Consider the following 26,049-nt stretch of genomic DNA (forward strand, 5'->3'; position numbering starts at 1 on the left):
ATGACGAAGCACATTTACAAGTCCTCCCTTCAAGTATTTATTGACTTTAATATGAAAAAAAGACATCATGGAAAAACAAGCGTTCACGTACAACAGGTTACACCTGGAGAAGAAATCCCACTAACATGTCAATCATTACCACTCCTGTTTACATTACAAAACTCCAAGATGCAGGAAAAGGTAAATGAAGTGATTTGCATTGCTGTGTTGCATGGCAGTTGTAAGGTTAATTTTATTTTTTGACCCCATAACATTTAGATTAGCTTCACACTTGCACTGTAGGTAAACCTCACGTCAGTGCATTTACTCACTCTACAGAGTTACAAAATACGTTTTGCAAATGCAAACCACGAAGCAAAGGTACAAACTAAAATACGTTAAAAGAGGCCATTTTATGTCCAGCTGAATAGTATTTTTTGTTGAAACAAAAAGATGGGATAAATCATTGCCGGGTGCAGAGGTACAGATGCTTAAACACCCGCCGCCTCTTTCCCGCCATCGGGCAAACGGGATCCTTCTTGATGGATAACCTAACTACTTGGTTGAATGTACAATGCAAACTGGGCAAGACAACTTTAATATGATTGCATCAGAGCAGCCATTAGCTCACAGGTGTACACTGGACTTTATAAAAAAAAAAAAACACTCCCAAAAAGGAATGCCCAAATGAAAGACGGCCAACAAGTTGGTATGGTCACCATCATCAAATCGAAACATGATGAGAACAATTCTGAGGACAAACAATTCAAAATCTATGACATCACTGTGCCCGTGAGCATGATGCATTTGAACTATTAGAATTTTTGACCCACAAAACATATCTTCTCTCTGCACCTTTGTTAATAAGTATGCTTATCATTTTACAACCATTTAAAACAATGACTGCGAGACTCAAAACATTAAAAAAGACTGATAAGTTACATCTTTTTTTTTAAACTAAATGTAAAAATATTTCATGTATTGTTTGAAACATTTTGCAATCTTGGCATACATTTACCAAGTGACGGAGAAAGTAAAACCGAGAACACCAAGGGGCTGGGGGAAGCCTGTCTTTTGGGGTGAGGGCTGCTTTGGAGATGATCACTTGTCTATACAGTGTCAATTGTTGATCAAAACGAGTATCATTCTAAGAACAACAATCAATAAATAACACAATAAAAACATAAAACAACAACCTGATAGGTGTATGGTAATCTCATCTAATATCCTGTGAAATTTGGGGCGGGCAAAATGAACAACCATCCCAGCCCAAATGATACCCCCTTCCTGGGGACTCAAAGCTTTTCAAGCCTTTAGAGTAAAAGTCAGTCAAAATCAAATGCATGAAAAGGCCTCCGTCACTAATGATGACCGTGAGACGCCCGTTAAAAATCAGACCATGCTTAATTTAACAAAAGTCATTTGGGTAACGGTGGAAGAGGGGGAGGAGGGTCTGAAGGCAGGGGCGGGGGTCTGGCGTTGCCCCCCCTGGACCCGCTGGAGTACTTGTAGTCCCCGAACTGCGATCTATAGTCAAACATTGACGGCTGCGAGGGCTGCACCCCCTGCGCGCTCAGAAGAGAGTTCAACATCTCAAACGTGTCCTGGTACTCGGACTGGGCGCCGCCTGTGGCGCCGTGTCCGTTGGCGTCCGTCTTGTCGCCTTTGAGGTGCGAGTAGCTACCCGGAGGGTGGTGGGGGAGAATGTCGGAGGAGGAGGTCAGAGACGGCAGCTGGTAGGGATTTCGAGAAGACTTGCTGACTTTGGACGCGGGATGGGATCCCACCGAAGGGTCCTGGGGATGAGTCCTCTTGCGCGACGACGAGGACGAGCTCGTTCGGGACGAGTCGCTGGCGACTTTTTTGCCGCTTCCTACTGCGTTGCTCGAACTGGACGAGTGTTTGTGTGAAGAGGAAAGGGAGGCGCCGCTGGAGGAAGGCTGGTGGTGGTGGTGGTGGTGATGGTGGTGGTGGTGGTGATGGTGGTTGGAACGCTCCCCCCTGTGCTTGTCCCTGCTCTTGCCCTCCTCGCCCGAGCCCCCCCTCTGCTTGTCGGGCACGCGAATCCGCACCTTGATGTCCTGGTCCTGACCTCTGGCGCCACCTCCGCCGGCGAGGGGAAGCCGCATTTTCAAAGAGCTTCTATCGTGTCTCTCCTTGTCCAGAGGGATCTTCAGAATAATGGGAGACGGGTCGGATGGGTCAGAGGAAGATGAGGCGGGCTGCTGTTGCTGCTGTTTCTCCTTCCTTTGCTGCTGGCCAATGAGAACCTGGGCAGCGTTGGCGTAGTCCCTCTTCACGCTGGCCTCCATGTTCTCCAACTTCCTCTTCTGCGCGGCCAGGACATCGGCGTTCTTGGCGCGGTACTCGCTTAACGACACCTTGGCGGGGGCGTGGACCTCGTGGTTGGACTGCTGCTCGGGGCCCCCCTGACTATTGCTGCTCCAGGAGGGCGCGCTGCCGGGCGTCCCTCTGTCCGCAACCGACGAGGCGGAGGGCGGAGCGGAGAGGCTCATCAGGCCCGCCACGGTGCTCTCCGACGAGGCCATGGAGATCATGCTCATCATGGTGTCCCTCTGGTCTCCCTCCTCCTGGACTTTGGGTTTGGCTTTTGGTGTCTGACCTCCTGCCTGAGAAGCAACACAACAGATCGGGTTGCAAAATTACAGAGATCTACAAAGTTGGACACTTTCCACAGAAATTCATCAGTTTGTGAGAATAAGTCAGAAATGTACAAAATTGAAGATCGGCCCTTAAGGCCCGGTGCAATGGAAAGATTGTTTACCTGTTACGAGACCTCACACGACTTCATAAAAAAATGCATCGAACAGCTTTGATCGCGCTGTGTGGTGTGCGCCGATAATCTCAACTCAGAACACCCCACACAAAATGTTTTTGTTCCACCAGCGATCTGCAATCCAGTCCCTCAGGACAAATCGCACGTGCTCGAACGTGATCTAACAAAACCGATGAAGTAGAAACATCGCAACACTGGGAAACAAGATGTCACGTGGCAGAGGACACACAAGAGGACAGAAATATTTTGAATGGAAAAATCCCTAAATAAAAAAGAGAGTGGAAAAAATCCTGGAGGCAGCATGAAAGCGGACTGCAGTCTGTGGAGCGGGCTCGAGGCAACTTCTCAAACTGAAGCTAAAAGCTGGCGTTAGCCTTTGAATTTCAGCTCGGACCTTTATTTTGATTTACGGCCGTTCTTGATTGGCTACATTGACACAAATTTACAGCTTTCCCCACTTACAAACATTTTTGGTCGTAACTATTGAAGACATTTAATATTTAAGATCGTCACTGTTTGGGATCCTATTACCGGGACAAAACCACTCTTAAGAGCTACGAATCATCTTATAGGATAAACTGATCGAATAGTCGGGTGTTTGTCATCAAAATAACAATAACAGCTGGAGAAAATCTATTTGTGCAGAATTGTTTACCCATGTGCAGGGGTAGCTTGCTTGCATGTGATAACTTTCATTAAATGATCCACAATTCCCATTTCCTTCTCATGGGAAATTTCCACTTTGGAACACAGCATTTCCCAAAGTCCCCATCTTAACTTCCCATGTGCTCATGACAGGGTGACCCCACCACACTGGAAACAAGATCTTATGTACCTTCCAGTTGCGAATCCGTTTCAATCTGCTGGGCGTTTTCTCCAGAATCTGCAGGAACTCGTGTGTGAGCTCTGAATGAAGTCATTGGAGAAATGTGAAAGACAACGTCAGGTGGACAGAATTACAAGTCGCACATCAGTCGACAGTGTTCTCCCGCTATGTCGCAGCTCGATCCCGCATTTCGAAGTCATGGTGTTGGACGCGTTTTTACAGCATATACGGGTACGTCCCAATTTGAAGTTGTCCACATTCAGTCCTGAATCAGAATCAAGTATGTTACAAGACACACGAGCAATTTGGCCCGGGAAGTTGGAGCCACTCGAGTATAGTGGCAAACGGCCACTACGACAATACGAGAGCGCATGTTACCGTGGCGATCACTCGTGTAGGCGCCATCTGAAATTGCCACTAACATTTTGTGCCGCAACATGCTGGGTGGGCAGCGCTGAGCTTTACTGGGCGGAAGGAAACGCAGTGGAAATAAGAGCAAAAACAAAAGGCAGAGAAGGTCCCCTACTGAGCTCCAGCAATAGTCGTGATTCCCACAGGTGTGTGAGGAACGTTCCAGGACTTGTGACACAAAAGATATCTTTCAAATTCAAACTACAAGTTTCCCCCTTGCGAGTAATCCCCCCTGGAGAAGCACACTTGAAGCAGCCTTGGGTTCTCCCCGCCTCTTCGAAAGAACGAAGCAAACGCCACAGGATCTCTTTGTAGACGTGCCGGTCTGCACTGAAGTGGAAAACATGTCGTTTGAGTTTGAAAAGGCATCTTTAGTGACACCAGTCCTGGAACCTTTCTGACACCCTTCATCTATGCTTACAAATGTTGTAAGCTCTCTTTCTGTGTGACATTGGTTGCACATGACCAAAATGTAAACCGCTGCACTTTTTTTTCTTTAAATATAATAATCCCCCCTCCATCGCTGCGGTTATGTTCCAGACCCCCCCCACCGCAATAAGTGAAAGCTGGGATATAGAAATTTAAATGCACCCTCAGCATATTTTCATAGCATTTACAACACTTAAATATTTGAAAGTAGTTTTAAAACATGGACATACAAATTTGAAAAGAGAGCAAGAGCGCAATGGATAAATATTGTACTGACAATATCAACAACAACAAAAAAATCAGCCAAATAGCTGGACTGTGATATAATGGGGATCACGATTCCCTTCTACTCGTAAACGATGCCATTGACCACATTTTAAACATCCAACAGACGCATATGTTCAAATTCAGAAGTCAAATATCCATGTTAACTGGGAGGGCTGGCACTGAATGAGTTCAGTAAATTCAATTGACCTTTTTCAGTGTAGCGCTTAAGGTTTATATAATTACCAGAGGTGGGACAAAGTCATTGCTTTGCAAGTCTCAAGTCCAGAGTCAAGTCCCAAGACTAACCCTAACCCTGTGTCACGTGACCACGACGTTCGAAGCTTCGAACGTCATCGCTGTTTCGCTTCGCGCTTCATTCCTTTTCCCGGCTCATAGTCGTTCGGTGCGTGTCATTGACCCTGTAACATCTTTGTCATCTGACCTTTCATCTGGAATGTGTTTGAGAGTACGGGGGAGAGCATCTGCATATTTACAATGACGATAGAATCATTGTTTGGTATGAATGAACAAAACGGCTGAATGACCATACAGACTTTTCATGGGAAACCGCGCCAGCGCTTCGGTCGCGCTCTTTCGAGTTTGCCGTGGCTTCAGTTGCCCACCAGATGTCACTGCAGTCGTGAAGCTTTGAATCTTTTTCGGCACAATTGTTAGGAAAGCCTCAGTGCTTCGTGAGGCTTCACTTGCCCACCGCTATATATTCCCGTACGTACTTCTATAGGCAGAACGGGGGTCGGCTGGTAAGCACGTCTGCCTCACAGTTCTGAGGACGCGGGTTCGAATTCGTCCTCACCTCTGTGTGGAGTTTGCATGTTCTCCCCGTGCCTGCGTGGCTTTTCTCCGGGTACTCCGGTTTCCTCCCACCTCCCAAAAACATGCCTGGTAGGTTAACTGAAGACTAAATTGCCTGTAGGTGCGAACGGTCGTTTGTCTATATGTGCCCTGCGATTGGCTGGCGACCAGTTCAGGGTGTACCCCGCCTGATTGAGAAGCAGTTAAGAGAATGGATGGATGGATGTAGAGTGGTGTGGAAAAAGTGTTTGCCCCCTTCCGGGTGTTTTTTTTTTTTTGCATGTTTGTCACACTTAAATGTTTCCCATCATCTAACAAATTTAAATAGTCAAAAACAAGTAAAGACAAAATTCAGTTTTTAAATGGTTTTTATTCTTAAGGGAGGACAAAAATCCAAACCTACAGTCCCCTCCAAAAGTCTTGGAACGGCACGGTCAATTCCTTTGTTTTTGTTGTATACCGAAAACATTTGGATTTCAGATCAAAAATGAATGAGCCAAAAGTAGAGAATTCCAGCTTTTATTTCACAGTATTTACATCTAGAGGTGTTAAACAACTAAGAACAGCGCGCCTTTTGTTTGAAGCCACCCATTTTTCAAGTGAGCAAAGGTATTGGAACAGACATTATTAAATGAATTTCAAGTAGTGAAGGGACAAACAACAGTGGTGCGTCAACACTGTGCCGAGCGCACAAGACTGAAACCCCATATTGGTGCGTGTATCGCTTTACGAAAAAAAAAAAAATCATCTGACCAATACAGGAAGTGTGTCGTTTGGATGTGCCGCACCAAATTGTGTTTGTAAGGAAACAAACTGTCGACATATTGCGGATTTGTTGGATGGAGTTTTGCTGTGGGATTTTTGCTTGCCCTCACCTTGTTCCACTGAGTTCATGGATCGTTCAGAGAACCTTTCCCCAGTCTGGAATCATTTGGATCTTTTTCTCCTTTGCCCATTGTTTACTGTTAGTTTTTAATTAAATATGTTTGTACTCTTTTCTAAGAGATTTCATTTGTTTTTAGATAAATTAACTTTTTATTTTATTGCAGGTGAAGTGTCGGCTATGCTACACAGCGCTATCTTACATCAATATGGGCACTTCATCAATACTGAGGCATCGTAGCCCTCGGCATGGCAATGAAGAATTGGCAGATACCCGTGTGAGTACCCCAGCTACGTTGCAATTCTCACAAAAAATGTGAATTTTCAAAAAGTTTATTACACACAACAGGCTTTGTGAACAATATTGTTTGTAAAAATGACAGTCCTTTAATACGCTTTTAAAGTATTTCCTTTTGGCTTGCAGTTCCTAACAAGCAAGCAGTGGATGCGGCATGATCATCAAAGACTGTCACCGTTGTTGAACATGAGGAATTCAGGGAGCTCCTGAGGCTTGTCCACGCGAACTTCAATTTTCATGCTCGCCATCTTCATCTGTACCCTTTCTCTAAGGCAGGGGAACTGCTGTCGAAGACGAGAAATCGCCTTGGGGCTCTCTAGAATTGTCTCTGCTTTTGTGTTTTTCGTTCGTCTTTGGAGACATTACGCGACTCACTTACACAAGGGAAGACTAAACATCAGTGAGTCTGCCCAAGACTTTCTTTCATCAACTTTTGCAAATCCGCTCAGTTTGGTGTACGGACGTCACGCGCCCAGCACACACTGCAGCCCGCATTTAGAGTCGCTGTTTTTGAAGTGTAAGCCGCTCTACTCGTCTCGTGAGTTCGCATCATTCATTCTCGCCGGTGTCTACGTTCCACCTCAAACTAACACAAACGCCGCATTGCTCGCCAAACAAGGAAACGAAATTGGGGAAAAAAAAAACAAAAAAAACACCCGGACTCACCCATCATTATTCTCGGGGACTTTAACAAAGTTAAACTCAACCACGAACTCCCGAAATACAAGCAGCACATTGACTGTCCTACCAGGGAAAATAACATTTTGGACCACTGCTATACTACGCAAAACAACGCATACCGTGCCAAACCTCGTGCAGCCCTGGGCTCGTCTGATCTCTGCTTAATTCACTTAATACAAACATACAGGCAAGAACTTAAATGTGCGAAGCCTACAGTGAAAACGTGGACCAATGTAGCAAAGATGGAACTTCCAAGCTGTCTAGACTGCACAGACTGGAGCGTCTTTGAAAATCCAGCTGGCAACCTGGATGAATACACGGACACGGTCACATCCTATATCAGTTTCTGTGAAGAGGTGTGTGTACCAACAAAGTCATTTCGCACATTCAACAGCAACAAGCCGTGGTTCACTGCCAAGCTTAAGCAAGCTAAGGAAGACGCATATCAGACCGGGGACAGGGCCCTGTATAATCGAGCTACAAACCTGCTGACTAAAGAAATTAACATTGCAAAGAGGAACTATGCAGCAAAGTTGGAAAAACAGTTTCGCGCTAACGACTCTAAATTCCATTGCATTCCAATCGCTGACCAATTCGACGATCCCCCCAAGCTGAGAACAATAGCACACTAGCTGACGACTTGAATACCTTCTACTGCAGATTTGAAAAGGACACTTTCACACCCCACACCACCGACTTCTGCGTTAACCATCCACGAACAGGATGTGAGACATCTTCAAACAACAAAAGCTTAAGAAAGCAGCAGGCCCAGACCTTGTGTCCCCATCCTGCCTCAAAGTCTGCGCGGACCAGCTCGGTCCAGTCTTCACACAGATATGCAATAGAGCTCTGGAACTGTGCGAAGTACCATCCTGTTTCAAACGCTCTACAATCATTCCAGTTCCCAAGAAACCTACAATCTCGGGTCTGAATGACTACAGGCCTGTCGCCTTGACATCTGTGGTCATGAAGTCCTTTGAACGTCTCGTGCTGGACCACTTCAACAGTATCACAGGTCCCCTGCTGGACCCCCTGCAGTTTTCCTACCAAGCAAACAGGTCTGGGGATGATGCAGTCAACATGGGACTGCACTTCATCCTAGAACACCTCGACGGCGCGAGGACCTCTGCGAGGATCCTGTTTGTGGTCTTCAGCTCAGCATTCAACACCATCATCCCTGAACTCCTCTCCTCCAAGCTTCTCCAGCTCAGCGTCTCGTCTGCCATCTGCCAGTGGATTTACAGCTTCCTGACAGGCAGGACACAGCAGGTCAGGCTGGGGGAGGCCACCTCATCCACACGCAGCATCAGCACTGGGGCACCCCAAGGTTGTGTCCTCTTTCCGCTGCTCTTCTCTCTCTACACGAACGACTGCACCTCAACGCAACCGCCTGTCAACTCCTGAAGTTTGCAGATGACACCACACTCATCGGCCTCATCAAAGACATTGACGAGTCTGCGTATTGACAGGAAGTGGAGCTGCGGTGCGGCCGACACAACCTGGAGCTGAACACGCTCAAGACTGTAGAGATGATCGTGGACTTCAGGAGGCATCCTTCGCCACAGCTGCCCCTCATGCTGCCCAACTGCCTTGTGTCAACCGTCGAGATCTTCAAGTTCCTGGGAATTACATTCTCTCAGGACCTGACGTGGGAGTTCAACTGCGTTCTCAAAAAGGCCCAGAAGAGGATGTACTACTTCCTGCAGCTTATTGAGGAAGCACAGCCTGCCACGGGAGCTGCTGAGGCAGTTCTACACAGCGGTCATCGAATCGGTCCTGTGTTCTTCCATCAGTCTGGTTTGGTGCTGCTACAAAAAAGGACAAACTCCGACTGCAACGGACAAACAAAACTGCTTGAAGGATTGTCGGTACCCCCCTACCCACCCTTGAGGACTTGCACGCTGCCAAAACTAAGACAAGTGTGTGCAAAATCCTCTTGGACCCTCCACATCCCGGTCACCAGCTCCTGCCCTCAGGTAGGCGCTACCAAACAATGCAAACTAAAACTAGCAGACATTCCAACAGCTTCTTCCCTCTTGCCATTAATTTCTTAAGCAGTTAACTTACAATTCCATTGCACCATGCTGCCAATTTTTTTTTGTCTTGAGTTGGTTGTCACATTTCTTTCGGGCCAATTATACCTTAGTCGTACACTCACTGTGGTAGTCTCGCCACGCTGCACTATTTGCATATCTGTTGTTGAACAACACTGGCCACTCATGTGCCCGAGTAGAATCTGCAACATTTGCACAATCGACATTGTCCCAGATCGCGCTACGAGTCACTTTAAACTGCATACATTTGACGTCTCGGCGCCCTTTGCACAATGGTCATTGCCCCGGACTATTGCAATATTAGTCATTCAAACTGCTCTCATTGCTGGAGAAATCCATCTTTTTGCACAATTGTCAAAAATAAATAAAATTTAAAAAAACATTTTGTACCAGCATTACCAGATTACAAGCAACCTTTTATTGCTCAGTGACTGTTTTTCTCAATGTCTTTATGTCTCAAACGTGTTCTCTGCCAATTGACTCTGTTGTCGAACGAGAGCGGCTCCGACTAACGGAGACAAATTTGTGTTTTTGACATACTTGGCAAAATAAAGATGATTCTGATTCCGAAAATGTTTTTGCTCCTCAATAAAAATGCATAAATGAATCAATTTTTAGTCTTTTATTTCATATCATTGAAGACAACAAAATTCCATAAGTTAAAATTTTAACTGAATTTTATTACAAATTTGCTATATTTTGCATTTACACAAACAAGGTTTTAAGCAAATTTTAAACTCTTCTCATAAACAACTCAGCAAACAAATTGAGCAAATGATGAGATCATATTTTAAGTTAAGGGCTAGACAATCACCATACAAAATGACAATTCAAGGTAAATCATAAGCAACAGACACACGCAAGTAAACATTTTAATGATTCTCTAATTGCCTTATTCTTTGAAGTATTATGATTAATTTGTGCCATTGCAATGCCTCTACTTCAGTGAAGTTAGTACAGAGTCATCACAATGCAGCCCTATGGGGGGCACGAGCCAGTGCAAACTGTAGGTCGGTCCCAAGCCCGGATAAATGCAGACGGTTGCGTCAGGAAGGGCGTCCGTCTTAAAACTTTGCCAAACAATTATGAGCGTTCATCCAAAGAATTCCATACCGGATCGGTCGTGGCCCGGGTTAACAACGTCCGCCACCGGCGCAGTCAACCTGCAGGGCGCCGGTGGAAATTCAGCTACTGTCGGTCGAAGTTGAAGAAGAGGTGGAAATCGGGTTCTTTGGCAGAAAGAGAAGAGGAAAGCACAGAGCCTCGAACTGATTGTGGGGACGTTGAATGTTGGGAATATGACAGGAAAATCTCGGAAGTTGGTTGACATGATGATTAGGAGAAAGGTTGATATTGTGTGTCCAGGAGACCAGGTGCAAAGGCAGTAAGGATAGAAGTTTAGGGGCGGGGTTTCAATTATTTGACCATGGTGTAGTTGGTAAGAAAATGGAGTCGGGGTTATTTTAAAAGAAGAGTTGGCTAAGAATGTCTTGGAGGTGAAAAGAGTATCAGATCGAGTGATGAGGCTGAGACTTGAAATTGAGGGTGTTATGTGCCCCACAGGTAGGATGTGACCTTGAGGTGAAAGAGAAATTCTGGAAGGAGCTCGACAGAGTAGTTACAGATTACAATTCCGTTGCAGGTATCTGTAATTCACGAGCGGATATTGGCGGCTGAATAAAAGATATCTACAATGGCAAAGCCCATACACACGAGTGGCAAAAGTGACTTCATTTGTCCTTCGTGAAATCTTGTTGCAGATATCTGTAATTCAGTTTTGAATAGGGAAAATTGAATTTCAAATATCTCTCTGCCGGTTCCAGTAGTCACGATAACAGTTAAACCTCAATAAATTAGAATAGTGTCAAAAGCTTCACTTTGTCAGGTGGGTCAATTCAAAAAAGTGAAACTCATTATTGAGATAGATGCACTACACCCTCTCGCTGATTTTTTTTTTTATTTTTTTTATGAATATACTACAGCTGACACCAAACGAAAACCCCAAAGTAATTATTATTACTATATAAATATATATTGATATTATTATAATGCAGCCCTATGGGGGCCACAAGCCAGTGCAAACTGTAGGCCGGATAAATGCAGAGGTTTGCGTCAGGAAGGGCATCCGCTTTAAAACCCGATCGGTCGTGGCCCGGGTTAACAACGTCCTCCACCTGCAGGGCGCCGGTGGAAATTCAGCTACTGTGGATCGAAGTCGAAGAAGAGGTGGAAAGCGGGCTCTTCAACAGAAAGAGAAGAGGAAAGCACAGAGCCTAGAACTGAATGTGGGGACTTTGAATGTTGGGACGATGACAGGAAAATCTCAGGAGTTGGTTGACATGATGATAAGGAGAAAGGTTGATATTGTGTGTCCAGGAGACCAGGTGGAAAGGCAGTAAGGCTTGAAGTTTAGGGGCGGGGTTTCAATTATTTTACCATGGTGTAGTTGGGAAGAAAAATGGAGTCGGGGTTACTTTAAAAGAAGAGTTGGCTAAGAATGTCTTGGAGGTGAAAAGAGTATCAGATCGAGTGATGAGGCTGAAACTTGAACTTGAGGGTGTTATGTATAATGTGATTAGTGGCTATGCCCCACAGGTAGGATGTAACCTTGAGGTGAAAGAGACATTCTGGAAGGAGTGAGACGAAGTAGTTCTGAGCATCCCAGACAGAGAGAGAGTAGTGATTGGTGCAGATTGTAATGGACATGTTGGTGAAGGAAACAGGGGTGATGAAGAAGTGATGGGTAAGTACAGCATCCAGGAAAGGAACTTGGAGGGATAGATAGTGGTAGACTTTCCAAAAAGGATGCAAATGGCTGTAGTGAACACTTTTTTTCCCAGAAGAGGCAAAAACATAAAGTGACCGCCAAGAGCCGGGGGAGAAGCACGCAGGTGGATTACATCTTTTGCAGATGATGTAATTTGAAGGAGGTTACCGACAGTAAGGCAGTGGTAGGGGAGAGTGTGGCTAGACAGCATAGGATGGTGGTGTGTAAGATGACTCTGGTGGTGGGGAGGAAGATTAGGAAGACAAAGGCAGAGAAGAGAACCATGTGGTGGAAGCTGAGAGAGGACGAGTGTTGTGCAGCTTTTCGTGAAAAGGTGAGACAGGCTCTCGGTGGACAGGAGGAGCTTCCAGAAGACTGAACCACTGCAGCCAAGGTGATCAGAGAGGCAGGCAGGAAAGTACTTGGTGAATCTTCTGGCAGGAAAGGAGAGAAGGAGACTTGGTGGTGGAACCTCACAGTACAGGAAATCATACAAGGAAAGAGGTTAGCTAAGAAGAAGTGGGGCACTGAGAACCGAGGCGAGGCGAAAGGAATACATTGAAATGCGACATAGGCCAAACAAGAGGCATATGATGACATATATGCCAGGTTGGACACTAAAGAAAGAGAAAAGGATCTCTTCAGGTTGGCCAGACAGAGATGGGAAGGATGTGCAGCAGGTTAGGGTGATTAAGGATAGAGATGGAAATATGTTGACTGGTGGCAGTCGTGTGCTAGATAGATGGAAAGACTACTTCGAGGAGTGGATGAATGAGGAAAATGAGATAGAAGAGAGTTAGGACGTTAGGGTGAGGACGTTAGGGTGATTAATCACCCTAACCTGCAGCAGGTTAGGGTGATTAAGGATAGAGATGGAAATATGTTGACTGGTGCCAGTCGTGTGCTAGATAGATGGAAAGAATACTTCGAGGAGTTGATGAATGAGGAAAATGAGAGAGTAGATGAGGCAATTGTGGTGGACCAGGAAGTGGCAATGATTAATAAGGGGGAAGTTAGAAAGTCATTAAAGAGGATGAAAAATGGAAAGGCAGTTGGTCCTGATGACATTCCTGTGGAGGGATGGAAGCATCCAGGACAGGTGGCTGTGGAGTTTTTGCCAAGCTTGTTCAATAAAATTCTAGCGCGAGAAGATGCCTGAGGAATGGAGGAAAAGTATGCTGGTGCCCATTTTTAAGATCAAGGGTGATGTGCAGAGCTATAGAGGAATAAAGTTGAGTCACACAACGAAGTTATGTGAAAGAGTCGTGGAGGCTAGACTCAGGACAGAAGTGAGTATTTGCGAGCAACAGTATGGTTTCATGCCTAGAAATAGTACCACAGATGCATTATTTGCCTTGAGGATGTTGATGGAAAAGTACAGAGAAGGTCAGAAGGAGCAACATTGTGTCTTTGTAGATCTAGAGAAAGCCTATGACAGAGTACCCAGAGAGGAACTGTGGTACTGCAGGCGGAAGTCTGGAGTGGCAGAGAAGTATGTTAGAATCATACAGGACACGTATGAGGGCAGCGGAACAGTGGTGAGGTGTGCTGTAGGTGTGACAGAAGAATTTAAGGTGGACGTGGGACTGCATCAGGGATCAACCCTGAGCCCCTTCCTGTTTGCAGTGGTGATGGATAGGCTGACAGATGAGGTTAGACTGGAATCCCTGTGGACCATGATGTTCATAGATGACTGTGATCTCCAGTGAAAGCAGGGATCAGGTGGAGGAACAGTTAGAAAGGTGGATGCATGCACTGGAAAGAAGAGGAATGAAAATTAGTTGAAGACAGAATATAACAGAAATATGGGCATGGGGAAGAGTGAGGCTCCAGGGAGAACAGATAGCAAGGGTGGAGGACTTGAAATACTTGGGGTCAACAGTCCAGAGCAATGGTGAGTGTGGTCAGGAAGTGAAGAAACGGGTCCAAGCAGGTTGGAACGGGTGGAGGAAGGTGTCAGGTGTGTTATGTGACAGAAGAGTCTCTGCTAGGATGAAGGGCAAAGTTTATAAAACAGTGGTGAGGCCAGCCATGATGGATGGATTAGAGACAGTGGCACTCAACAGACAACAGGAAGCAGAGCTGGAGGTGGCTGAAATGAAGATGTTGAGGTTCGCTCTTGGAGTGACCAGGTTGGATAAAATTAGAAATGAACTCATCAGCGGGACAGCCACGGTTAGATGTTTGGGAGACAAAGTTAGAGAGAGCAGACTTTGATGGTTCGGACACGTCCAGAGGAGAGAGAGTGAGTATATTGGTAGAAGGATGATGAGGATGGAGCTGCCAGGCAAGAGAGCGAGAGGAAGACCAAAGAGAAGGTTGATGGATGTCGTGAGGGAAGACATGAGGGCAGTTGGTGTTCGAGAGGAGGATGCAGGAGATAGGCTTACATGGAAAAGGATGACGCGCTGTGGCGACCCCTAAAGGGACAAGCCCAAAGGAAAAGAAGAACCGAGTCATCACATGAATGCAATTGTACTCATAATTTCTTAAATGGTCTCAAATAATACAGTATAAAGACACTAAATACATAATTTGAAAAAAAAAATGAACATGGCGGCCCGGTGGATGTCTGGTTAGCACATGTGCCTCACAGTTCTGAGGACTGGGGTACGAATCCCAGCCCCGCCTGTGTGGAGTTTGCATGTTCTCACCGTGTCTCCGGGCGCTCCGGTTTCATCCCACGTCCCAAAAACATGCATGCTAGGTTAATTGACAACTCCAAATTGCCCGTAGGTGTGACTGTGAATGATAGTTTGTTTCCATGTGCCCTGCAATTGGTTGGCGACCAGTTCAGGGTGTACCCCGCCTCTCGCCTGAAGATAGTTGGGATAGGCTCCAGCACGCCCGCATCACTTGTGGGGATAAGCGGTACAGAAAATGGACTAGGGATTAAATATTTCACAGGCTGATGTTGAGTTTGCAGCATGTCAGCTTTTCCATCTTATTTTCATTTTGTTTACCTGCAATGATTTTAGAACTACTGCAGGGGTCACTATTGAGTGACCAACAGTGTCAATATAGTGCTGACAGTTTGTGTAGTGTCAATACAGTCCTTGAGGTATCACCATCCCATCATTAACTTCAAGTGAATAAAATTGAGGATTTAGTTGCAATAACTGCATCAAGACTGCGACCCATTGACTTGACCAGACTGTTGCATTCTTCATTTGAAATGTCTTTCCAGGCCTTTACTGCAGCCTCTTCAGCTCTTTCAGTCTCCTCTTCAGGAGGTAAAATGTATGCTCTATTGGGTTAAGGTCCAGTGATTGACTTGGCCAGTCTAAGCCCTTCCATTGTTTCCCCCTGATGAAGTCCTCTGTTGTGTTGGCGGTGTGTTTTGAGTCACCGCCTTGTTGCATGATAAAGCTTCTCCCGATGAGTTTGGATGCATTTTTCTTTAAATTGTCAGACAAAATGGTTTTGTAGACTTGAGAATTTATTCTGCGGCTACCATCAAAGACTAGTGAGCCCCTTCCAGAAGCGGCCATGCAAGCAAGCACAAGGCATGTCATAACCTCCACCATGCTTTACAGATGAGCTTGTGTTTTTTGGATCTTAAGCAGATCCTTTCTTTCTCCATACTTTTGCCTTTCCATCACTTTGCTAGAGGTTAATCTTGGTCTCATCAGTGCATAAAACTTTGCTCCAAAACGTTTGTGGCTCATCTTTGTACTTCTTTGCGAAATCCAATCTGGCCTCCTGATTCTTTTTGCTGATGAGTGCTTTGCACCTTGTGGTATGGCCTCTATACTTCTTCTCTCGAAGTCTTCTTCAAACAGTGGATTGTGATACCTTCACCGCTGCCCTGTGGAGGTTGGCAGTGATGTCACTGACTGTTGTCGTTGGGTGTTTCTTCACAGCTCTCACAATGTTTTATCAACTTCTCTTGATACCCTTGGCCAACCTGTTCGATGTCTGTTGCTCAGTACACCAGTAGTTTCTCTCTTATTCAGCACATTCCAAATTGTCGTATTGGCTACGCCCTCTTCTCTCAGCTTCAAAATGGTTTGCTTTTTTCCACCCATAAACAGCTCTCCGGTCTTCATTTTTGCTTAACAGCAAATGCAGTTTTCACAGGTGAAACACTAAGCCAAAAACAAGCACTATCATGTTTAAGCAAGTCATCGAAAAGGCAACACCTGAGCAACTAGAAACACCCATCAGTCGCATGTTCCAATACATTTGCTCACTTGAAAAGTGGGTGGGTTCAAACAAAAGGTGCTCTGTCCTGAGTTGTAACACATCTAGATGTAAATAGCATGAAATAAAAGCTGGAATTCTGAACTTTCGTTTCATATTCATCTTTTGATCTGGTGACCCCAATGTCTTTAGTATACAACAAAAACAAAGTAATTGACCTTGGCGTTCCAATACTTTGAGGGGACTGTACGTGGCCCTGTGTGAAAGTGATTGCCCCCCCCCCCGCCCCAATATTAAAACATAACTGTGGTTTATCATACCAGAGTTGTATTTCTCTAGCCACATGCAGGCCTGATACTGCCACACCCGTTCTCAATCAAGAAATCACTTAAATAGGACCTGTCTGACAAAGTGAAGGAGACCGAAAGATCCTCAAAAGCCAGACATAATGCAGAGATCTAAGAAATGCAGGAACAAATGAGAAAGAGATCTGTGTGGAAAAGGTTATAAAGCCATTTCTAAAGCTTTTGGACTCAACCGTACCACAGTGAGAGCAATTATCCACAAATGGAGAAAACATAGCACAGTGGTGAACCTTCAAAATCACCGCAAGAGCACAGCAACGACTTGTCCAAGAGGTCACACAAAAGACCCCACAACAACTGCACTCCTCGCTTGGCTCAGTTAAGCTCAGTGTTCATGATTCTACCATAAGAAAGAGACTGGGCAAAAACGGCCTGCATGGCAGAGTTCCAAGACGAATACCACTGCTGAGCAAAAAACAACATTAAGGCTCGTCTCAATTTTGCCAGAAACAGAATCGCCTTTATTTGCCATGTATGTCAAAAACACACAAGGAATTTCTCTCCGGTAGTTGGAGCCGCTCTAGTAAGACAACAAAATACTTTTGAGACAAAAACATAAAACACAGGATGGAGAGCCACTGAGCAATTAAAGGTTTCCAGTAATGAATGTGGCAATGCTGAAACAATCGGTTTTTTTCTTTTTTGTGGACAATTGTGCAAGACTTTTGGGAAAAGACAAAAGTTGAACTTTTTGGCAGGTGTGTGTCCCATTACACCTGGTGTAAAAGTAACACCACCATTTCAAAAGAAGAACATCATCGCAACAGTGAAATATGGCGGTGGTAGTGTAAGTGGGCCAAAATTCCTCCACAGCGCTGGAAGAGAGTCATTGCAAGTTATTGTAAACACTTGATTGCAGTTGTTGCTGCCAAGTGTGGCCCAACCAGTTAGTAGGTTTACGGGACAAACACTTTTTCCCCGTAGGTCCATACTGGGTTTTTTTTTCTCCCTTAATCATAAAATCCATTTAAAAACTGCCTTTTGTGTCTACTTGTTTTGTTTTTGACTAATGTTTAAATTTGTTGGGTGATGGGAACCATTTCAGTGTGAGAAACTTGTAAAAAAAAAAAAAAAAAAAAAACTGTAAAAAATCCGGAATGGGGCCACTGTGCTTATATATTTAAATTTTAATTTTAAAATCCATATTAATTTATCAAAACAAATTTGATAAGTGCATTGAACCTTATTTTTCTTAAATTCACATTGTGCATAGAGCAGGAACCTGCATTTTCGTGTCTACAAACATTTCTAGTGAGGTAATTTCAAACAAAAAAAATAACAGATTTCAGTTTAAACTTGACATTTCTTGTATCAAAACCAAGGCATAAATTAAAAAAAAAAAAAAAAAAGGGAACAAGTTCATCTTGTTATAAAGGCACAATTTTATCCAACTGTGGTATGTCAGTCGGAACACTAGGGGGCACCACATGAAAATATAAATAACATGCAAGGAAGGACACGAAGAAGAATGTAGCTTCATGTTGAATAGATGCTAGCTGTGTGCTGATCAGTAAATAAAGTGAATAAACAAAGAAATACAAGATTGATTCTTGAGAACACTACACTGACCAGGCTTTACACAATGAGGATTTTTGGGGCTGATTAGCGAGTTTAAAATAAAAACGATAACCCATCCGATCACAAGATGGAGGAATGAGTATTTAAATGACTTGTTCATTTACTGTATATAATTGTGTACTTCATTGCTCAAAAAATGTGATTTACAATAAATAATGTATCTTTGTTCCTCTATTTATGCTAGTGAGGCAGAGCGACAGAACAAATGAATGGTCTTCTATTAGATGGCAGTAGGTGAAAATAGTAATGTATCCACTTTTTGTGAGATTTTTGTTTGTTGGTGTGCCGCGAGATTTATCAATTGTAATATATGTTTGTGATCCGTTAGACGAGTGATTCGTCCGTTTTTGATACGCTAAGGAGCGATGTACTTGTACGATGAGTGATTTGTTTGCGCAAGGAACGACGTACTACGCAGTGAACGTACTCATGAGTGATTTTAACCGCAAGCCCTGACGTCCTTGCGGGGATAGCTTTCACCAGCAGCAGTTTCTTCAAGCTAACGGCTAATGCTGAGTCAGTCACGCACATGAAAACAACCACACATTTAAAATAAAATGTTAAATTAATCAATCTGCCACTGTGGGTTGAAGACGAAGGAGAGATGAAGAAACGAGTCCAAGCAGGTTGGAAGGTGTCAGCTGTGTAATGTGACAGAAGAGTCTCTGCTAGGATGAAGGGCAAAGTTTATGAAACAGTGGTGAGACCAGCCATGATGGACGGATTAGAGACAGCGGCACTGAACAGACAACAGGAAGCAGAGCAAATGAAGATGTTGAGGTTCGCTCTCGGAGTGACCAGGTTGGATCAAATTAGAAATGAGCTCATCAGAGGGACAGCCAAGGTTGGATGTTTTGGAGACAAAGTTAGAGAGAAGCAGACTTCGATGGTTTGGACACATCCAGGAGAGAGAAATAGTGAGTATATTGGTCGAAGGATGATGAGGATGGAGCTGCCGGGCAAGAGAGCGAGAGGAAGACCAAAGAGAAGGTTGATTTATGTCGCGAGGGAAGACATGAGGGCAGTCGGTGTTCGAGAGGAGGATGCAGGAGATAGGCTTACATGGAAAAGGATGACACGCTGTGGTGACCCCGAAAGGGACAAGCCCAAAGGAAAAGAAGTAAAATGAATAATGTATGCATGTACACATACATATCATTCCCTCTGTGTCTCTAATGCAATTATTAAAGCTTTTTATTTAATAATAATACATGAAACTTATATAGCGCTTCTCAAGACACTCAAAGACGCTTTCCACTCATCAGATGACAATAACAGTCATGTGAGTGAGTGAGCAGGAAGGCAGGCTGGCGGGTGCTGGTGTCAGCGACGCCGGCCACCGCGGCGGAATGCAGACAAGTCACGCCGAGCTGGACGGAAGGGGACGCGGAAGGATGTTCGCTAGCTGAGCCGGCTGCACGCATGTTCACGAGTCACAACCGAAACCGGGTGTTCCAGAGCTTGCCGAGAGAGAGAGAGATGGCTTGGTGATCCTTTAGCCAAAGTTTTTCTTTTTTAAATAAATAATCCCCCCGCCTTTCCTAGTTTACAATACGTGACAACGACGACGCACAGTCCTTCGGTGAACATGAACCTCAGGGATGGATCATTAACTGAATGAGGACCCACTTGAATGATTTGGTGAACAAATCTTTTTAGAGAACTGACTCGAATGATTCAGTACACTGGAAAGAAGTGCCGTGCCCATCACTACTGCACTGTTTTGTTTTGGGAATGAAACATGACTTTAGGTAGTGTCAGAAAGAGTGACCTCCTGGTCAAGTCCTCTACACGAACGTGCCCGACAGGGCGCTAACTGTTAAAAGAAATAAGCTGTGATAAAGCTTAAGTATGGGAGGACATTTCCACCAGAGTGATATCAGTTGAGAACATCAACATTATGGTTATCATTCTGAAATTCCTGTAATACAATAAACTTTGGCACTATTGAGCGAGAACTGCAGGATGTTGGTATCTCTCCCTAACTTTTCAAGTCAATGGGCTCGAGTCCAAGTGAAGTCACGAGTCATTGCTGTCCAAATCCAAGTCGGGTTGCAAGTCTTGTGAAATTTTGTCAAGTTGATTCTAAAGTCATCAAATTCATGATTTGAATCACATGACTTGGACCCGAGTCAACACCTCTGATAATTACATAACATCCATGCTAATTTACATCAGCTCGCCTATGGCGTTTCGCATTGTACCGTATGTTAGTATTGAACTAGCAGACTTACGTTAGCTGAAATGATAGCTTGGTGTCTAAATATACTGTACACCAATTCTCGTTTTCTGTGTCCCTTTTGCAGTCAACTTCAACTGGGAGTGACACAAAGCGTTTACAACAAGCCTGCTTATTTGGAGAAGTGTACCAGCAAGACAGAACAGATGCTGAAGAACTCTTTAAAAAGTAGCATTTAATAAGCGTGGACGTGGAGGGGTAAAACAAAAAATATGGCATAGATAATAGACACTATAGAACTTTCTAGTGATTGGGGACTTCCATGGGCTCACCACACACGGGAGAGGCCAAGGGGGTCCGGCGTGTAGAGAGCTAGGCGGCGGCCGAAGTGAGGCGTTCCGGGCACGCCCCGCCGGGAGGAGGCCCCGCGGACGTCCCGGGACACGCAAGAGCGACTACGTCACACCTTGGGATCCCCAGGAGAGCTGGACAAATTGGCCGGGGACGGGCAAGTCTGGGCTTCCCTGCTTAAGCTGCCGCCCCGACGCTACGACCTCGGATAAGCGGAAGACGACGGATGGATGGGGGAGTCGGGAATGATGAATGACTATCAATGCAGCGCGTTCGCAATCATTCGCAAAAGAGTAAAGAATAATGTCATTCACTCGTTCCTTACTCCCTAATCGCCACAAAGGGATTTGCAGTCGACATTATTGTAACTAACTAGGTCTGCTATATCAAAATCACTTTCTAGTGATTTCGGAGGAAGGAATGGTGTCATTCACTCTTTCCGTGCTACCTAATCACTACGAAGGGATTTGCAGTGGAAATGTTTTGGAACTAACCAAGTCTGCTAGAACAAAATCCCTTCCTAGTGATTCGTATTACTGCATTCGCAATCATTCAACTCATTCCTTACTGCGTAAACACTACAATGGGATTTTTAGTGGGCATTTTAGGGCCACAATTTGAAGTGGCCATTCCAACCAGACTCAACATGTTGACTGTCATTGTTGGGAAATCTTGTCACACTGCTACTGGAATGCCACGAGCAACAGGGGTTCACAGTAACGTGGTGCGCGACTTGTTTTCAAACCTTTCGCCCCAACGAGGTGCACATACCATCCAGCAGCTTGAGGGTGACTGTGGGGTCAACGTATTCCCACCAGTGTTTGCCATCTGTGGAGACAGGAATCTCCCAGTTGGACCACTTGCAGGCCAGATGGATGCACACGCAAGCCACGACCGGCGGACTGTATTGCAGGCAGAAGGTGGTCAAGTGGAGACTAAATGGCAGCGTACATCCCAGGTGAGCAAGAAAACAGCAACGGGAGAAAGAAGGAGACAAAGACAGACACACAAATTCAGTATCTTGAGTTGAATTGGAATTGTATTCCAAATAACCAGGCGCGCGCACGTGAACTGGGAACATACCTGTTGGTGGCCATGAAGTAAGACGTTTGTGCCAGATCCTTACTTGCTGAAACAACAACACAACAGAGAAACATAGTACTTAATATCTGAGACACTTCAAAACAACACCAAAGTATAATATACACGCCCCCCAAAATGAGCTCAAAAGTGTCTTTTGATGCTCACCTCGGACCAGCTGGGTGCACTTGACGACATGCGTGTGTGGATGGTCGATGGTGATTTCAAACGCTGCAAGAACACAAGACAAAACAAAAAAGGATGAGTGAACCGCAGCCGTCGATTCCGATAAAGGCGCGATCCATTTCGAAGGTAAACAAACGAGTCCTGCGGGAGCCCAAACAGAGAGCTAATTGAACTTTTCACGGGGTCTTCCACTAACATTCTGTCCTAAATGAAAAGATCGAAGGTTTATTGAGAACAACATGAACGGTGTGTCCGACGGGCTTTAATGACTGTCGATCTTATCGACGCTACCGTTTTCACGAGCTATATACACGGGGGTTAGGGGGCGGGGGGGATTCGGTGGGACATCGCGTCGTCCTCGAACAGACGGCTTAAAATGAAGAGACACAAAAGGAGATTTGAAACATTGCAGTGGCTCGCTGAGGCATGAACATGACTTTGCAGTGTTGCGAACTGCGTGGGAAGTTTCTGTTGAACAAAAGTAAAAACAGGTTACTTCTTGAGAATGACAGGGAGGGAAAATCAAGGGAGCCCGGCTTTCCTTCCCAACTTACCCAAGGTCTGGAGTATTATGCTCTCAAGAATGACCAGGTCTTGGGCTTGTTGCAGGTAGGCCTGAGGTTGAGAGGACAGGCACATTACTCACTGCGAGGCCTCTATCCGTGGTTAAACAAGATCAGCTGGTCATGCAGTTTGCTTTTGGTAACGTGTAATTATCTGAAAGGCTTCTGGAGGTGATCTCGAAAGGCTGACTTTCTGGCATCCATTTTTTATTTTTTTTTGAAACCGTGGATGACCGCAAGTCTGAACGCTGCCATTGCTCAAAACAAAGCTTTTAAGTTCAGCCGCTTAGGAATAAAATAGCCGAAAGCAACGCAGAACCTTTGCGGAGGTTTATTCAATGCAGACCAGAAGACGCTACTGCACCCTTTTGGGAAAATGCAGGAGTGCGCGGGTTACAAATGGAGCCTCTTTAGGATTTAACACTTACATCGCTGTGTACGTCCGGCGAGGGCTCCTGTGGATTCAGACAGGCGTGGGCCACCTTGATCACGTGTTCCAGCTTTCGGGGCTGCTCCTCAACCTTGGCGGCCAGGAAAAGAGCCGCCGGAGATATGACCTGAAAGTTAAAAAAAAAAAAATCATCATCGTCATAACCATTGACCAGTGCTCGGCCAATATCCGCCGACATGAAAAGTGCGCTAAATCACACAAGTAGCATACTCACATTCCTGTGAAATCTGGTGAACGACTGGACCATGTAGAAGCGATGCATGTACACGATGGCTGTATTAATTGTAAGCTGGGACCTAACATTTGCTTGTTAAGGTGAATACTCAAAACAGTTGACTTGCATCACATAAACGAACTGTCGCAAAGCCTTTTTTTTTTTTTTTTACTGAACAACAACCTATCGTTTAGAAATCCAACGTAAGATGGGAGAGCCCACGATTGACCGATAATTGCATTGGATAGACAGACAAGAAGCATTTGGATCGACATGGCTCATTTGGAAACAGGACGACAAGGCGGCGGGTTGGAAGCCGGAAGATGATAACAATGTTCCGGCGTCGCAAATCAAAACGATGCAGCGAATCTTCCGCAATATTACTCGTGAAAACCATCCGGCGTCTCGCACGCACACAAAAGCAAAGTGCACGAGTGCATTTGCTGGCCGCGAATGAGGCGTCGACGTTGGAGCGAAAGCTAAAGAAAGGCCCGAGGCCTTCGCGGCTCCGCTCCCGCCGAAGACGCCGCTCCCCGGCCGGCAAAGCCCCCGCGGGAGAGCGAAAGAACGCCGAGCTACTGGGCGAACACCCGCGCCGGCCCCACGTGATCCAAGCAAACCGAGAAGGAGAAAGAGAAAGAGACGTCGCGAGTGGCTCGCCAAATGTCGGCGAGCTGCTAATATGCTAAGCGGGCTAGCCGCTCCAGATACACGTTGAGCCGCTGGCCCATCTCCTGCAGCAGGTTGGCCGCCTGCTGCCGGTACGACAGCTCCTTGTCCGGCTCGAGTCCGGCTCGCCGAGACGGGTTGTTGTCGATCTCTTGCCGGCTGTAGTACCATTTGTTGGTGCAGCTTGCAGAGAGAGAACGAAGCGAAGCCGCCATCACTGAGGAGGAGGAGGAGGAGGAGGAGGAGCGTTTCAAATCGCCGAGAGCAAGAGCGCGTCACGGGAAGCGCGTCACAGGAAGTGCGTCACGGACGGCGGAGGGCGTCTTTACTCTGTCACCGACAGGGGGCAGCGAAATCAAGGCAGAGGGTTTGTGGCAACTCGCCTTCTTCACATTTCAAGCGACATTCGACTATCCGGATAAACGTTGGAGCAACAACATCTTCGAACTCCCTTGGAATTTTCAGTCAACATATCTGCAATTTACATCTCATTATCATGAAATTAGAATAGGGTGGAAAAAAAGGGTTTATTTCACGACTCAAACACCATATCAGATTCATGAAACACAAATTCCTGCCTAATTTCTACATTAAAAATCATGTTCATTGTTTCTTGATTGTTTGTTACGTAATATTGTAGTTTTTAGAGATGGTTAATTTTCATTTGCTGTCAGCTGTAGTATATATATTTTTTAAATTCAGTGAGAGGGTGTAGTGCATCTATCTCAGTAATGAGTTTCACTTTTTGAATTGAACCACCTGACAAAGTGAAGCTTTTGTTTACCTGTCATCGTGACTAGTGGAACCGGCAGAGAGATATTTGAAATTCAATTTTCCCTATTCAAAAAAAATATGTAAAATAATTGAAACCCCGGCCCTAAACTTCTAGCCTTACTGCCTTTCCACCTGGTCTCCTGGACACACAATATCAACCTTTCTCCTAATCATCATGTCAAGCAACTCCCGAGATTTTCCTGTCATCGTCCCAACATTCAAAGTCCCCACATTCAGTTCTAGGCTCTGTGCTTTCCTCTTCTCTTTCTGCCAAAGAACCCGCTTTCCACCTCTTCTTCTTCGACCGACAGTAGCTGAATTTCCAACGGCGCCCTGCAGGTTGACGGCGCCGGTGGCGAACGTTGTTAACCCGGGCCAGGACCGATCCGGTTTTAAGTTTTAAGGCCGAAAACTGCGCTCAATCATCAGCAAAACGTGTGCATCTCTCTACTCGGGCCCACTTCATCCTCTGAAAATACAACCCCAATGCCAATGAAGTTGGGATGTTGTGTTAAACATAAATAAAAACAGAATACAAGGATTTGCAAATCATGTTCAACCTATATTTCATTGAATACACCACAAAGACAAGATATTTCATGTTCAAACTGATCAACTTGATTGTTTTTCACAAATAATCATTAACTTTGAATTTTATGGCTGCAACACGTTCCAAAAAAGCTGGGACAGGGTCATGTTTACCACTGTGTTACATCACCTTTTCTTTTAACAACATTCAATAAACGTTTGGGAACTGACGACGATTCCGATCTTGTCTTTGTAGTGTATTCAATGAAATATAGGTCGAACATGATTTGCAAATCATTGTCTTCTGTTTTTATTTATGTTTAACACAACGTTCCAACTGCATTGGAATTGGGGTTGTATCAAAATGATGAGCCCAATATGGCAAATGCCGTTCACATTAAGCCTTTTCCTCTCCATAGGCGCTCACGATAGAGAAAACGCTTAACGCCCTTTAATGTCCGAAAACTGCGATCATGACCAAAATGTAGGCAGACATCTCTACGCTTACCCACTTCCACCTCTGAATATATCAAAAACAATGTGTGCACTTAATTTGTCAAAGAATGGCCTGAAAAATTGCTTAGTTTACAATACTGCCTGCACTCACAAGCAAACGCAGTGTAGTGAGTATGGCCGGTTGTCACTGTAACCCCCCCTCCACTAACAACTTGATCAACTTCATGGTTCCGAGCCGCCCCGCTGTGCAAGAGGGCCACAAGGATTCCTAATTTATCTCAGCCAGACCTTAAACCAATTAGCGGATC

At 45.2% G+C, this 26,049-nt stretch overlaps 1 protein-coding gene across 1 annotated transcript; it reads right to left on the minus strand.

Annotated features, from left to right (window-relative positions):
* Nucleotides 1–24: 24 nt before the first annotated feature.
* On the minus strand, nucleotides 25–24,226 carry ccnt1 (cyclin T1). The gene is made up of 9 exons (XM_061771768.1): nucleotides 24,026–24,226; nucleotides 23,315–23,396; nucleotides 23,078–23,206; nucleotides 22,641–22,701; nucleotides 22,069–22,131; nucleotides 21,904–21,958; nucleotides 21,592–21,755; nucleotides 3,612–3,682; nucleotides 25–2,609 (listed from the first exon to the last, which is right to left on the minus strand). The coding sequence occupies exons 1-9, from the start codon at nucleotides 24,196–24,198 to the stop codon at nucleotides 1,398–1,400; spliced, it is 2,010 nt and encodes a 669-aa protein (XP_061627752.1). The 5' UTR covers nucleotides 24,199–24,226; the 3' UTR covers nucleotides 25–1,397.
* Nucleotides 24,227–26,049: the final 1,823 nt, after the last annotated feature.

The sequence above is a fragment of the Phyllopteryx taeniolatus genome, chromosome 1 (genome assembly GCF_024500385.1).
Source record: "Phyllopteryx taeniolatus isolate TA_2022b chromosome 1, UOR_Ptae_1.2, whole genome shotgun sequence".
NCBI classification, from domain to species: Eukaryota; Metazoa; Chordata; class Actinopteri; order Syngnathiformes; family Syngnathidae; genus Phyllopteryx; species Phyllopteryx taeniolatus.